General features: G+C 51.0%; 1 protein-coding gene across 2 annotated transcripts in view; it reads left to right on the forward strand.

Moving 5' to 3' along the window:
- Nucleotides 1–15,020, forward strand: part of L3MBTL1 (L3MBTL histone methyl-lysine binding protein 1) — an 82,694-nt gene that overhangs the window by 17,633 nt on the left and 50,041 nt on the right. For both annotated transcript variants that reach the window (XM_089769641.1, XM_075901377.2), the window contains exons 2-3: nucleotides 9,848–10,009; nucleotides 14,215–14,438. In XM_089769641.1, the coding sequence (XP_089625767.1) occupies nucleotides 9,874–10,009; nucleotides 14,215–14,438 (360 nt within the window). In that variant the 5' untranslated portion in view covers nucleotides 9,848–9,873. The remainder of the gene's footprint in view (nucleotides 1–9,847; nucleotides 10,010–14,214; nucleotides 14,439–15,020) is intronic.

Raw genomic sequence — 15,020 nt, forward strand, 5'->3', positions numbered from 1 at the left:
AAACAGAAATTGAAAGTTCAGAACTTTGAAGAAGCAAAAGCTGGTTGTTAGGATGGACAGATTAGAGCTAACAGTTGATTTTTTTGAGACTGTAAGTTTAGCAATGTTGTGACTTTAATTTTATTTAATTGTAACTGCTGTTTTTAAATTAAAAAAATTAATATTGATTATGTACAAAAAAATTTAAAATCCCAATTTAAATGTTAAAAAATCCAGTTAAAAAATCATTGATTTTTATCTGCTCTGCTCACTGCATATGCTGTATATGGGATCATACGAAGCAAAGAATCTCTGTTTTTGAAAATCCCTCCTGTTCTATACAAAGCTTTAGCAGCGGAGCGGAAAGTTTAAAAACAAAACTCCTTCCATGTTCTGTGCATCTTCTAGTGCAAAGCTCAGAGAAATACAGTGCTAAATAATCTCTGTATAACAACAGCGCAGGGGCCTACTTCATGGAGGCTTTTCTCGCTGTCGGCAGGGTGATGAGTGAGGTTGGGGGGTGGGGACATGGGCTCTCAGTGCAGCCTCAGCCTGCTTACTTGTTGCCTAGCTGAGACCCGGTGCCCTGCCAAGGCTGTGTGCCTCCAGCCCCCTCAATTACCCCCTTCACCAAGCTGAGACCCTGCACCCCCAGCCTGCTCACTCACTGCACTGCTGAGACCTCACACCTTCAGCCCCCTCATACACACCCTCCATTGAGACCCCACACCCCAGCCTGCTCCTGCCCCCTCCCCCTCCAGCCAGACGCCTACCCCCAGAGAGAAGGGGGTTAATGAGCATAGCTCTCACTCTCTGGCGGCAAAAGCTGCCAGAGAGAAGGGGGTTGGTGAGCGTAGCGAGCAAAGGGCACAGCTCTAGTAGCTTAGGAAATGCCAGACTCCGGTCATCTGGAGAAGTGGGCTGTGCCCATGAAAGCTCATGATCCCATCTACATGGTTTGTTCGTTTTTCAGGTGCTACTAGTCTATTTGTTAAGTTTTTTCTATTACAGTCTAACTCGGCTCCCCCTCTGAACCCTTCAGCTCAGTGACACGATTAATCGTATTAAATCAACTTTTATAATAATGAAGGGTTTCAGGCCCAATTCTATACCCATCTCAGTTAGAGTTCGCCGCTGGCTTCAGGGAAAGTGGGATTCCCCCCTTACCTCTCCATCGAGCCACCCACAAGTAGTTCCTTTGGAGTCACTCACCCTGACTAGTGCACAAGCTGGGTTCCCAAAAGACTGGATCGCACAGCTGCAAGCAGGACAGACAGTCTTGTGGGTTCCCCACCCTGCTTTCATTGGAGTGAAAGCAACGAACGTTACATTCAGTAGTAAGTGCTTTGTGGGGGCTGGGCCGTACGGTTCTCACATTCCTCTGTGAGCCCCTTGCTGTTCCCACTTGCCCTGCCCCTTCCTTCAGAAAGCTGCTTTCTACCTGAAAGATGCAAACATCTGCCATGAGACATTGGTTACAGACTTTGAGATTAGTCACGGTGCCTGGGAAACCAGTGTGTGTGTGTGAACAACCCTGCACTAGTAATGCGGAGCCTTTTGTTATTACACGGGGAAGAATATTGAAAGCCTAAGTAAGGGTATGTCTACACTCAATGTTAATTTGAAGTAACAGCCGTTATTTCGAATTCACTTTAATAGCGTCTATGCAGGCAAACCGCTATTTCGAAATAAATTCAAAATAGCAGAGCGCTTATTTCGAATTTGGTAAACCTCATTCTATGAGGAATAACGCCAAGTTCAAAATAGCTAATTTGAAATAAGTGCTGTGTAGACACTTATTTCGAAATAGGGAGCCTCCAGCCCTTCCCAGTTCCCCCTGGTTGCCACTCTGGGCCAAACCAGGAACACTCTTCTCCTCTCCCCTAGTCCTGGAGCTCTTAAAGGGGTAGACTCTGGCCACACTGCACATGCCAGTCACTGCCCCTGACCCAGTGGCCCCAGGATGAGCCGGGCAGCCAGAGCCAGCCAGCAGTCCCCCACTCAGTCCCTCAGCACCCAGGGGCCAGCCAGGGGCCGTAGACGGCGCGCACCCTCCTGGACTAGTGCGGAGATCATGGACCTCATTGAGGTTTGGGGGCAGGCCCCAATGTCCATGATCTCCACGCTAGATGGAGGGATGCGGCCATCTACGGCTGCATAGCTGCCACCATGGACAAGAAAAGCCACAGGCACATCCAGGAGCAGGTGCGCCTCAATAAAAGAACCGCAGCAGGCATACGCCAGGGCCACTTGGGGCAGCTCCGCAGCAGGGGCAGACACCTGCTGTTATTTCACCGCCCTGGACTGCATCCTGGGGGGTGGTGCGGTCCATGCCACCCCAGGGGGCAGCGAGCCGGGACCAGAGGGCCCTGACCAGGGCGCGGAGGAGGAGCCGCCACACCAGCAGGACCCCCGAGCAGTCCCAAGAGAGAAGTCAGCAGGGTCGTCTGAGGAGACCACACCATGTAAGTGTCGTCACTGTTCCCTTCCGGGGGGAGAAGGGGTAGGAAGACCAGGGACCCCATGCGTGGCCTTTGCTTATATCACAGCAACCTGTGCACGTGCAAGCATGTGCCGTGCCACCCCTGGGCAGGTGGCTCCAGCTGCCTGCCATACAGGGGCCGTGGTCTGATAGCCACATGCATGTGTGAAGAGACCTGACATGCTCCTGACCCCGGGGCGGGACACAGCAGGACGCCCTTCCTTCACAAGCCACCTCTAACATCTGCCCACCACCACCACGTCGGCCACACTACACAGCACAGGGGCCTAGGTGCGGTCTCGGGGCAGCTCCCACTCCCGGGGATAGCCGGACATTCAACGATGGCCTCCGTGCAAGCACAGATGACGGTGCAGGGCATGGTCATCCTCACCTCGCAGAGGGGGGCTGGGTTTCACCCACTGTGTCCCCAGGGAGAACTGACCACTGCTCTTGTTTCTCCACAGCTGCATCAGCTTCGCGTACAGGGCGCACCACCCCGCCCGGGACATCCTCCTGCACCCGAGGGCTCAGCAGGTCCACCGCATCACTGCAGGGGTACCGAGACAGCAGCGGGTGGCCCTGTGAGCCCTGCACCGCACCATGGAGCAGTGGGTGCAGGACGAACAGGAATTCCGGTGGGAGCTGCTGGCCCAGGGTCGTGCCATCGGTACCCATCTGCAAAACCTGGTGCAGAGCGTGCTGCCTCCTGCCGCTTCAGTGCCTGCTGCCTCCCCAGCTCCCGCTCCTCTGCCCACTCCTTCTCCCCCTCTCGCCTCTCCCTCCTCAACCTCCACACCCCCCCGGGGATGCTGAGGCCCCCGCACCTGCCATGCTGAGAGACAGTTGGACCGGCGATACCCTCACCCCTGAGCTTCCCCTCCCCCTTGTTCCCCTTGCTTCCCCCTTCCAGCTCCCTCCTCCCAGTTTTCCCCCTCCCCTCTCCCGCCTCCTTTCCCCAGTCTCCCCAGAGTTTCATCCCCCCAGTTTTGTTAAATAAAGAGTTTATATTTTTGAAAATACGTGTATTTTATTTGACATCAGGAAGGGGGGTTAGGGAGGGGTATGTGGAAGGCAGGCAAGCAAGTAGGGACACCTGAGAACCGGGGGCTGGGGGTGTCCCTTTAAGCACGGGCCACAGATAGCCTCAGGCAGCAGCCACACAAACACTCCTTACCTGATGCCTTCACCCTGACCTGGTTCCAGCCGGCCTTAACTCCGAATCAGTGTCCACTCAGTGTGGACGCGGTATTTCGAAATAGCAAAATGCATTTTGTGTGTAGATGCGTTATTTCGAAATCACGCTGTAGTGTAGACATACCCTAACTTATAATGCAAAAAGTAAATACACAATTCATTTCAATTCAGCAAGTAAAACTCAAAGTCATTTTTTTTTTGCAGTTATGGTATTTCCTGCTGACAGGTTAGCAGCAGAGGAAGCTGTGTGCATTTGTAAATAACTGGCTTCACTGGCCTATTTTAAAGACCATTTGGAAAAATGCTTGTTGATCTGAGTCTGTAGAAAAGGTTCTATAAATTGTTACTGTACAGGGGTAATCCCTCAGTCCCCGGAGGGTCTCATCATCGGGCTTAATCCCCAGCGCCCTTATGCCTCTTATCTGCCCTGACACCCGTCTTCCCTGTGTCCTTCACCGGAGTCCTTTTTCCTCGAAACCCTGATCAGTCCTTAACTCACCCGGAGTCAGCCGCAACTAGCGCCTCTCCTGGCAGGATAGGAGGGGGGCCTGGGCCCACCCTCTCTCCAGGCCCTAGCCCAGGACCCTAAGGATAGGAACCCTTGTTCCTGTCCGGTTGGTGGGGGGGAGGGGATGCCCCTTAAGTCACCAACCCACGGGCTCTGAATGCCACAATCCTGGGCTACTTCCTCCAGCCCATCCGTTCCCCTTTTGGGTCTTCAGCCTCCTCCTCGGCCGTGCCGCTCTGCCGTCTTTTCCCCCCATCTCCTCCAGCGTTTGGCGTCTCACTCTTTGAAATTCCGCGTTCTCCTGGCTCTGCCCTTCCTCTGCCCCCAGCACCTCCCTTCGTGCCGGTGCACATAGCCATTGGCATGGGCCACGTGCTGCAGCCGAGCAGGCGCGCATCGTCGTGGTCCTGGGGCGGCTCTCTCGCCGAGTGGTAGGGGGTTCGCCACCTGTCACAGTTACCCAGATGTAAGTCAGCTGTGGCCCTAAATTAGAATTGGAGATGGGAGAGCTCTTTTGCTTTTGGAAAAGTCTTCTGGCTGACTTTTGGGGAACATTGTTTTTAATATGGCTTGGTCTAGATACGTGCAGTGTGAAATGTTAGCTCTGCTCAAGTCAATGAGACCTGTCAGGAGTCGTCTAGAGACCATTTGATCCTGCAGATGGTCCTGCCATGAGTGCAGGGGACTGGATTAGATGGTCTCTCAAGGTCCCTTCCAAACCTACACTTCCATGATTTCACCCCAAACATGTGTGCTTCAGTTGAGCTTGGGGTGGAGAAGGTTGTGTGATTGACCAGAGAGCTATTTGCTATGAAACACTGAACAGAAACAAATCAGCCAAGTCTACACTGAGTCCTTGAACCAGAAAGTGACTTGTAGGTGTCTAACTTTAAGCATGAGTCACCCCATTGAAATCAGTGCTTCTACTCATATTGTTAAAGGAATGTCAATCCCACATGCCCAAAAATCATGATTTAAGTCCCTAAATCATGTGATTATTAAAAAAAATTGCTGGGTTCTTTATATTTGCCCCTCAGGTCTTTAGGAGTCACGTTTTCTTCACATTCATGAGGTCAGAAGTGCCCTTTTTTAAAAACGAAAGCTGAGTTGAGATTCTCATATGGAGCCTGGTCTCTGAGAAAAGCCCCAGACAGCATGGGACTGGCAATAAAATCGCAAGTATTGGTAATAGAGATGTATTGGTGACGCTAAGCAGCTATTTAACTACCTTGCTGAAGTGGGACCTTAGCTGATGAATTTGGATGGTCTCCCACTGCACATCTGTGCTAATCTCAGCTTTCATGTACAATAGGTCGTCCTCTAGCCCCCTTGAAGCAGGCACCAAAATGCAAAGTGATGGCTATGGGTGGAATTGTCCTGGCAATCTCTTGCAGCCCTGGCATAACCTCCTGTGTATTTCCAGCAGAGACTGCAGATCCTCCCTTCTTGAAAGATACAGCTGGTTCCAGGTGCTATCTCCCACTGGTGTTGTAACAGCCCTACGTCCATCTTTCCCGACCATTTGTGACAGAATTCACCATTTATGCAGCAGAGCAAAACCCTCTTTCCATTCACCTTGCACTGTCAGCCTGAGCAACCTGTCTGCTCCCGCTCCCTTCTGTGTTCAGGCTGTGTACTCCACAATATCCACCTTCCCCACCCCTCCAAATTAGATTAAATCCCACACCCCAGAAACAGGCCTGCAGCACCTCTCTCCTCAGCCTGCAGTCAGCAGGACAGTGACGTGAGCATGGAGAACTCTTCTACAGTCCCGGGAGTGAAATGAAGAGATACAGCTAGCAGTACAGCTGCATTACTAGGACTTTCGCAAGCATGTAAAAATCAAGAAACTTTTAAAAATAAGTAAACACAGGATTTTTGTAGCCTTTTGGGTTCATGGTTTTCCAACTTTTCTCCACCCACTGCTGCTGGAAACTTTTCTTTTTAAATGAAAGCTGAGATTATCACATGACTCCATTAGCTGGGGCTTTACACACCCCACCAGATACTGAAAGTCTTGAGATAAAATTGTGAGAGTTGGGCACACTGACTGTTAGGCAAGTAAACCCCAGTTCTACAAATTTGTCTGTAATGGCCCTCTGTAAAGTGGGAATTGTCTTTGTCTTCTAGCCTGTGTTGTCCTCCTGGATTTTACAAGCTCTCACATCTAGGAAGGTATTGAGTGTCACCTGAGCTTTGTGTGATCTCATGGTTTAGCTGCACGTTAATTTCCATGTCCCTGTCAAGTGACTGTTGCGGGGAAACGATAGTTGGGATGGTGGTTGACAAAACTTTCACTCCACATGTCCTGACTGTCATATCTTCTGTTGCTAATGTCATTGTTGTAACACAGGGGACTAATACAAAATGAACTTTAATGATTTTTTGGAGAATGATAATTATTATTATTGTGGGGACTGACTGCTCGGCTTGAGGACTGCGACTTCGCAGATGACCTGGCGCTTCTCACGCATGATCAGCAGGACATCCAAGAAAAGACCAACATTGTTGACTGGACAGCCAGAAGCGTTGGGCTCAGAATTCACCCTGGCAAGTCCAAAGTGATGAAACTGAGGACAACTAACACCGATAAAACCACCGTCATGGGTGAAGAGTTAGAGGAAGTAAATGACTTCAGGTATCTCAGTGGACAGCAACATCGACAAAGAGATCTCTGCTAGAATTGCCCTGGCATCGCAAGCCTTCTAAAAGCTTAATAACATTTGGAAGTCGTCACTGTTGCAGACCAGGACTAAACTGAAGATCTATAGGTCGAATGTGCGCTCAGTCCTGCTGTATGCCATAGAGACTTGGAGGACTAACAAGAAGATTGAGAGCAGACTCAGAGGCTTTGAAGGACGGTGCCTTCATCGTATCCTCAGAATCCACTGGGAACAGCATGTTACCAACAAGGAGATAAGCCAACGCACTGGCATCAACAATGTTGTGGACGAGATCAAGCAGAGACGCTGGAGATGGCTGGGGCATGTCCTTCTGATGAGCGAAACAAGACTCCCTCAAATGGCACTCAGATGGACTCCACCTGGAAAGTGTAAAAGAGGGAGGCCATTGAGCACCTGGAGGAGGACTGTGGAGGAAGACATGAAAAGGAAGGGCATGACCTGGGAAGTAGTCAGCCAGCTTTCTCAGGACTGTGAAAGCTGGAGAAGATTCGTTGGTGTCTTATGCTCCATTAGGAGTCAAGAGGACTAATAATTATTATTATTATTTTATTATTATTAATTATCTAAATTATTATTATTATTTATTATGCATCTAAAAGTGAAAGAAATCTGAACTGTGAGAGTTCCTATTCAAAATCAACATGATTTGTTTAGGGCAAAACACACGGCATGCAGCAGGCCAGCCATTCCCATTGCAGCCTGTCAGGCTATACTATTTGTCTTATGATAATACCAATACCATAGTAATAGTTAGACTTCTTTATGGGGGAGGGCAGCTCCAGTCAGGCTAACAAGGCTGGGTGTGTGGTGTGGGAGGAGGAGGAGGCAAATTTCATGCCTGCCCACATAGTTGCCATTTCAGATTTGGGAGTGTAGTGGAGTGAGGAAATTTCAACCGGGACTCCTGGGACTACTTAGGCAACTGAAAGCTCTAATGTTTTTGCAGATGATTACGTAGAAATTATCTGACAGGAGCACTGTATCTAATTCCTATGTCAGGAAAGAAAAGAAAATATTAGACCCACTTATGGGACACTGATTAGTTTAAAATTATAGTGTCTGTTCTTGGATATGTTTACTGAAACCAAAAAGGACCATTGTGATCATCTAGTTTGACTTCCTGCATCTTGCAGGCACAGAACCTCATCCAGCCATTCCTGTAATAGACCCTGGTCACTGGCTGAGATAGCGAAGTCCTCACATTGTGGTTTAAAGACTTGAAGTTACAGACAATTCCCCATTGACACTAATTTAAACCTGCAAGTGACCCATAACCCATGCCACAGAGGAAGGGAAACCCACTATCAGGGTCTCTGCCAATCTGAATTCATTCTTGTTCCCAAATATAGTGATCCATTAGACCCTGGGCGAGACCCACCAGCCAGATACTGGGAAAGAATTCTCCATAGTAACTCAGAGTTCTCCCCATGTAGTGTCCTGTCTCCAGCCACTGGGGATTTTTGCTCCAAGCAGTTGCTGATGGATCACTTGCCATGATAGGCAGCCCTGACAGACCATCTCCTCCATAAACCTAGCAAGTTCAGTCTTGAAACCAGTTAGGATTGTTGGCCCACTGCTCTGCTTGGGAGACTGCTCTAGAGCTTGACTCCTCTGATGGTTAGAAACCTTCATGTAATTTCAAGCCCAAGCTTGTTGGACAGTATATATGTACATGTTCTGGACAGCGGATAAGGTTATTTTTTTCCATCGTAAGTCTGGTCTATACTAGTGACTTTCACTGGCAGTAGCTGAATTGGTTAAGAGTGTGCAGAAAATTTACTCATCCAATTTACATAACCATGGATTTGCCAGGATACATCACGTGTTTGGTTCTAGTGTTCTATGATTCCTAGGGTAGACATAGTTATACTAGCAGAAAAGTCCTTTTCAGGCCTGCTCTGTCCTAGAAAGCGTTACCAGTAACCAAGCCTGGTTTTGGAATATCTCTGCATGTGTCCACACTCAATCTGGAATTCTGTTGATAAAATCCTTCCTCTTGGTGGCTGAAAACCACCTCCCTGAATGACACATGCTGTCTGCTGGCACTGTTTTACTGGTGTAGTATTAGTGTGGACGCTGTGTTACCTCACCTATTCTGGAAATTGGTTTAAGCTATACAAGCAAAATAATTCTTTTGCCGCTGGTACAAGCTTTATCTACATTAGGGTTTTTTTTCTGGTATTGCTACATCAGTATAGTTATACTGGCAAACCCTTTGTAAGGTAGACAAGGCCTTAGTTAACAGAAAATGTCACCGCTCACCTTGTCTGTTTCACACAGAGGTAGGCTCTGCAGAATTCATGCTTTCTAGATATGACTTGTTGCACATATATATTTCCTTATATTATTCCCGCTCTTTACTATTGTATCTTTGCATTTCCATTGCACTTTTCACTTGAATAAGAACATTCTTCAGCTACACTGTCATTGGTTTATCCTCCCCCTCCTTCTAGCCTATTATCTCCTGACTGGCATAGAGCATTTGGCTAATATTGCCCTCCCTGTCATGCATCTGAAATTCTTCAAATAAGCTTGATCTGGCTAGAATGGTCAGAAACTGAAACCCTGGCCTCTCTCCCAGGACTGGAGACCCTTTGTGTACCCTGGTTTAAATCAGGGATTGTAGCAAACCTTTCTAACCACTCACGAGAATGTGACTTAAAAGAATCAAGCTGTTCAATTAAAAAAAGTCCCTAATGCCAGGAAGATCCATGTCCTCTCCTGGTCTGACAGTGGGACCTTGGCTACAATATATTGAGTGATGGTTGAGTAAAAGCCAGAACTTTCATGCCGTTGTTTGTGAACTCCCCAGCAGCTACTCCTGCAGGGGAGGGGTGGGACTCATGGCGCTACAAGGCAGCCATAGTCAGTGCTCTTACGCGGTTCTTCAGACTGATTCCTGCCGGGACTGGTGTTGCAGCTGCTTCTGTCTTTGCTCCTTTGTTGCGTTCGTTCTACTCAGGCGCTAACTGGCCTCCATTCCTGCTGGTTGCATTCCAGTTTTATGCCACCTGCCTAGCGAGGTGATGGATGGCCGAGGGGAAATGGAGGTCCTGAGAAGCACCCAGGGGAATGCCGCTGGGGAGGTCAGCGTCCATCTGGTCACCAATGAGAACACAGTGCAGAACGCTCACCTGCCCGCGACTGCCTTCATCATCCCAGGTAGGTGTTCCTCACGCTGGCAGTTGAGTATTGATCTGTGGTAAGCTAGACAGCCTCCGTTCCCCTGGTATCGGAGCGCCTCACAGTCGTGGGTGTGTTTATTCTCCCAGCAGTCATGAGAGGCAGGGCACTGCCATTATTCTCATTACACAGAGAGGAAACTATGGCCCCAGAGACTAAATGGCATGTCCAAGGCCACACAGGAAGTCTGTGGCGGAGCTGTGTCTTGAATTCAGGTCTCCCAAGATGTAGACCAGTGCCATAACCATGGAATCTTCCTTTCTCCAAATATCTTGAAATGTTTCTTCTATTTATGGAGTCAGCCCTTCTCACTCTTCTGGGATAGTCAGCAGGACCCACTGGCACTGTAGTACAGATCTCTACCACTTGAGCCTCAAGAGAGCCCAAATTAGACAGCAGCAGTAGATTGTTATCTTCCATGTGACCCAGCCACCCGAGGAGAAGGCAACTTGCATTTTACAATCCTGTTATTGTAGCAAATATTTGCATAGCAAAAGACATGGGACCTGCAGCAGGGCTGGTGGCTGGGATGGGCACATGTCCAATGGCTACGCTGCAAGGCAGGGAAGCTGAGGCCATGCCTGCCCCCTCATTTCAGGGGCCTGGTAGGGTAACAACACCTTAGGTTTCACTGTCTGGTCTACCACAGAGATCAGAGCTCTTGGGTATGGGTGCACCTCACTCTAAAGCCCAGTTCCCTAGTACATAGCCTCCCCCACACCTGCTTCACCCCCTCTCTCCCTCCTCTTTACCTCCCACTCCTGTCCCCTTCTTCCTTTCTCTTTCACTTCCTCTCCCGCCTTCCTGCATCCAGCTGGGCAGCACAAGCCTGAGAGTGACCCCTGCTGTGAAGGGTTTGGAGGGGTTTCCTTGGGGTTTCTCTGTCTCTGGGACTTGTGCTACCTTGGAGACATTCCTGGCCAGTGGGGAGTTGGTGCTTTACCAGGACTCCTGCATCAAAGTGGGGCCCAGCACAGTTCCCAATGGTGAAGTGGATGCAAACTAGCCTCTGGTGGGGATAACCCAGCATGGTTTCCACAGCCACTGGCAAGTCGGGACAATCGGCAGCTGTGCCCATCCTTGCCTGTCCGTCCTGGGCCAGGCAGCAGCACAATGCCTGTTGATTGCAGTGCGCTGGATGGAGCAGAAAGACTGGGTGTCAGGGGAGCTGACAGCCTCTGTGTGCCCCTGGGCAAGGGGGTGGCTCTGTGCTCCCAGAAGGGGCAGGGCCAGGGCAGCCAGTGTTCAGTGCTACCTGGAGCGCAACGCCAGCCCCCCAACCCTCAGAGCCTCCCAGAGCACATGGCGCGGCAGATCCACAGCAATTTCAAGGGTCTGGGGCTCTCGCCACCGCTGCTCCTGCAGTAGCAGCAGCAGTAGCTGGGAACCCTAAGCAATTGCCCCTTCCCTCTCCCCCTCCCCTGATGGCGGGCCTGCTGGGTGAGGTTTTCCAGTAGGAGGCTGGCATGTAGCCTGATGAGGGATCTGAAGAGGAGGACCAGGGACTTACACAGAATGGGAAGTGACTGCTTAGGAAGGAGTACTGCAGAAAGAGATCTGGGGCGCATAATGGAACACAAGCTAAATATGAGTCAATGCTGTTGACGCTGTTGCAAAGAAAGCGACCGTCGTTCTGGGCTGTATTAACGGGAGAGTTGTGAGCAAGACGCGAGAAGGAATTCTGCTCTACTCTGCGCTGATTAGGCCTCAGCTGGAGTATTGCGCTTAGTTCTGGCCATCATGTTTTGGGGGAAAAAAATAGACAAATTGGAAAAAAAATCTAGACCACCACAACAAAAATTATGAAACGTCTAGAAAACGTGACCCATGAGGAAAGATTGAAAACATGTTTCTTTATTATAGAGCAAGGACCACTGAGGGGGACATAACAGTCTTCAAGTATGTAAATCGGGGGGGGCAAAAGGGCGTCATCCGGCCCGCCAAGTGGGTTGATCCAGCCCGCAGAGGCCCTGCCACACCCCTGCCCCCAGGCCAATTAGGGCCTGGGGGTGGGGGAAGCGCACCAAGTTTTCTCCACCCTGCCAGGAGTGCCCTGCGCTGGCAGGGCTGGAAGAGACTTCACATGCTCCCTCGCTCCCAAGCCCTGATTGGCCTATGGGCGAGGGGAGTGCGTGAAGTTTCCTCCGCCCTGCCCCTGCCCTGCAAGGAGTGCACGGCACTTTGAAATACCACACGCTCCTGGCAGGGTGGGAGGAGACTTTGCGTGCTCCCCCGCCCCCAAGAACTGATTGGCCAACTGGGGGCGGGGGGAAGTGTGCAAAGTTTCCTCTGCCCTGCCTCCGCCTGCAAGCAGTGTGCGGTGCTTAGAGGCGCCATGGGCTCTTGGCAGGGTGGGAGGGGACTTCATGTGCTCCTCCGCCCCCAAGGCCTGATTGGCCTGGAGGCACAAGGGAGAGCGCGCAAAGTCTCCTCCCACTGACGGGGGCATGAGCGCCTCGGGGGAACCTGTGGGAGGGGCAAAGACTTCACATGCTCCCCCACCCCAGACCAGTCTGTGTGTGGGAAAGCAGGGAAATGTCCTGGCCTGGCCCCTTCCGCTTGAGGCCCTGCCCCTTCCGGTGCAGACTGGGGCCACTTCAAACATTTCTGAAGCGGCCCCTGGCGAAGAATGGTTGCCCACGCCGGTGTGAATGGCTGCTATACAGAAGAGGGTGCTAATCTGTGCTCTTGATCCGCTGAAGAAAGCACAAGAACTAGTGGACGTAAATTGCAGCAAGGGAGGTTTAGGCTGCACACGAGGAAAACGTCCTGTCAGGGTGGTGACACACGGGAACAGATTGGCCAGGGAGGTCTGTGGGGTCTCTGTCACGGGTAGTCTGGAGAATACTTACGCCCGTGTCAGTGCAGGGGCCTGGATTAGATAATCTCTAGAGTCCCTTCCAGTTCTATGGTTCCATGTCGCCATCCCCTTTCGCTGGAGGTAGCTGCACCGCTCGTGCCAGCTTTACGCTGGCTGGTTGAGGAGGGATTCGCCGCTGGCCGCCTCCAGCCAGAAGAAGGCCACTTCCCACCCTCTGAGCAGAGCAGGGAATCTGGCCTGTGGCAGCTCCTATTGCTGCAGTTCAGCTGTGAAGGAACCAAGTCCTGGGCTGCTGTGACCAGACTCTGTCTGGGAGGAGCAGTTGCTGTTTTTTCCACTAGTTTGCTGTTCCCAGGCAGTGGTGCCAGGCAGCTGTTCTGTCAGACCTAGCCGTGGCAGTCCCCGGGTGCGGAGCAGACTGGGGGCTGGAGGGGCAGAGGACGGGTGCTCCTCCAACTGCTCTGACTAGTGTAGGTGAAGTTTAAAATATTCTCGTTTGCACTGGGACCCTTTACACTCCACTCACCTTTAAATGAATGGAGCTGGGGCTGGTACCTGCGTTAGGGCCCAGAATGGTGCAAAGGGGCATTAGTGTAATGGAGAATCAGCTCTGTTATTCCTGTAGTTGTTCCTAATTGGAACCCAACAATCAGTTCAGTGCTCAGTCCCTCACCTCCCCACTGGCCTCAGTCCTCTCTGCTCTGCTTCTGACCTGTGTCCCCTCAGAATTCACCAGGGGGCTGCAGAGCTGGCATGTAGCTCTCCCCCGCCTGCCCCAAGCAGGGTGTTGAGCTCAGAACTGGGGCTTGGCTCTGCAAGTCACAGAGCAAGTCGCTGCTGCAAGGCAGGCCAGGCCTGGTGGATTGACAGGCAGACTTCTTGCACAAGAACTTTTTGCGGAAGAGATCTTGCACAAGAGAGTGTCCACACGGCGATCAGAGAATGGCCATCAGAGCACCTGTGCTTTTTCCGATAGAGGTTTCTTGTGCAAAAAACCCCTGGTGTCTGTTCACACATGCCTTTTTGCGCAAGAGCTCTTGTGCAAAAAGGCTTATTCCTCGTAGAAAGAGGAATAACTTTTGTGCAAAAAGCCCTGTCTTCTGACGATCTACTGTACTTTTTCTTGTGTAAATATGCGCATGTAGTGTGGATGCTCCGGGAGTTTTTGCACAAAAACTCTGCAGTGTAGATGTAGCTCTTGTAAGGAAACCCATGGTGTAAACCTGCAAGTGGGTGTGAGAACAGTGAGTGCGCAGACCCTGTGCCTGGCATCTCGCACCCCCTTTGTGCTGCATTGGCTGCTCCCCTGCCGGCTTTGTGTATGTGAAACATTGTCTCTCTTTATTTTTTGTCCCCTCTCAAGCAAATGCAACCACCATCAGCCTCCCTGCCAGCACCTTAGAGATCCAGCGATTTCCCCGGGAGCCACAGAGAAATGCAGGGGCCGAGAGACTGGAGAGGGGTCCAGGGAATGAGCCAATCACAGCAACCGTCATCCCTCAGATCAGCGGGGTACCGACCTGCAACACCGTCCGGGTGCTGGAGTGGAAAGATGGGGTGGCCACTCTGCCTGGCAGCAACCTAAGGGTAAGTGTGACGAAGGCGGGCCCCTGAACTGGCAGGTTGTGCCGCTGCTTTCCTACGAGGGCAGTAAGCGCTTCTCTGGGCCCTTCCTGGGCTTCTGCCCTCTGGACCCGTCCCAAGCTAGGATCCCACCTTCTGAGCTTGTTTCTCATTAGCAGCGAAACTGAGGCAGCTTGTTAAATCCCAGGTCACTTTGGGATGGATGCTGCAGGTCTGCCCACAAAGGGGTGGGAGCTGCACACGCTGAGGGAGCAGACGTCGCTGACTCTGCAGTGTCATTTCGGAACATAGTTGTGGTGTTGGCGCATGCAACGTTTGCAAGCCAAATCATGGCACCCATCTGTGAAACGCTGGCCCTCACAACTGTGCTTACGCTTAGTGCCCAGTGGGGCTGCTTGTTATTTACTTGTTCCCATAACACAAGAACTCGGGGTCACCAGATGAAATGAATAGGTAGCAGGTTTAAAACAAACCAAAGGAAGTTTTCCTTCATGCAGTGCACAGTCAACCTGGGGAACTCCTTGCCAGAGGATGTTGTGCAGACCAGGACTTTAACCGGGTTAAAAAACGAACTAGATAAATTAA

Source organism: Pelodiscus sinensis, chromosome 17 (assembly GCF_052426305.1).
Source record: "Pelodiscus sinensis isolate ZL-2025 chromosome 17, ASM5242630v1, whole genome shotgun sequence".
In the NCBI taxonomy this organism is placed as follows: domain Eukaryota; kingdom Metazoa; phylum Chordata; order Testudines; family Trionychidae; genus Pelodiscus; species Pelodiscus sinensis.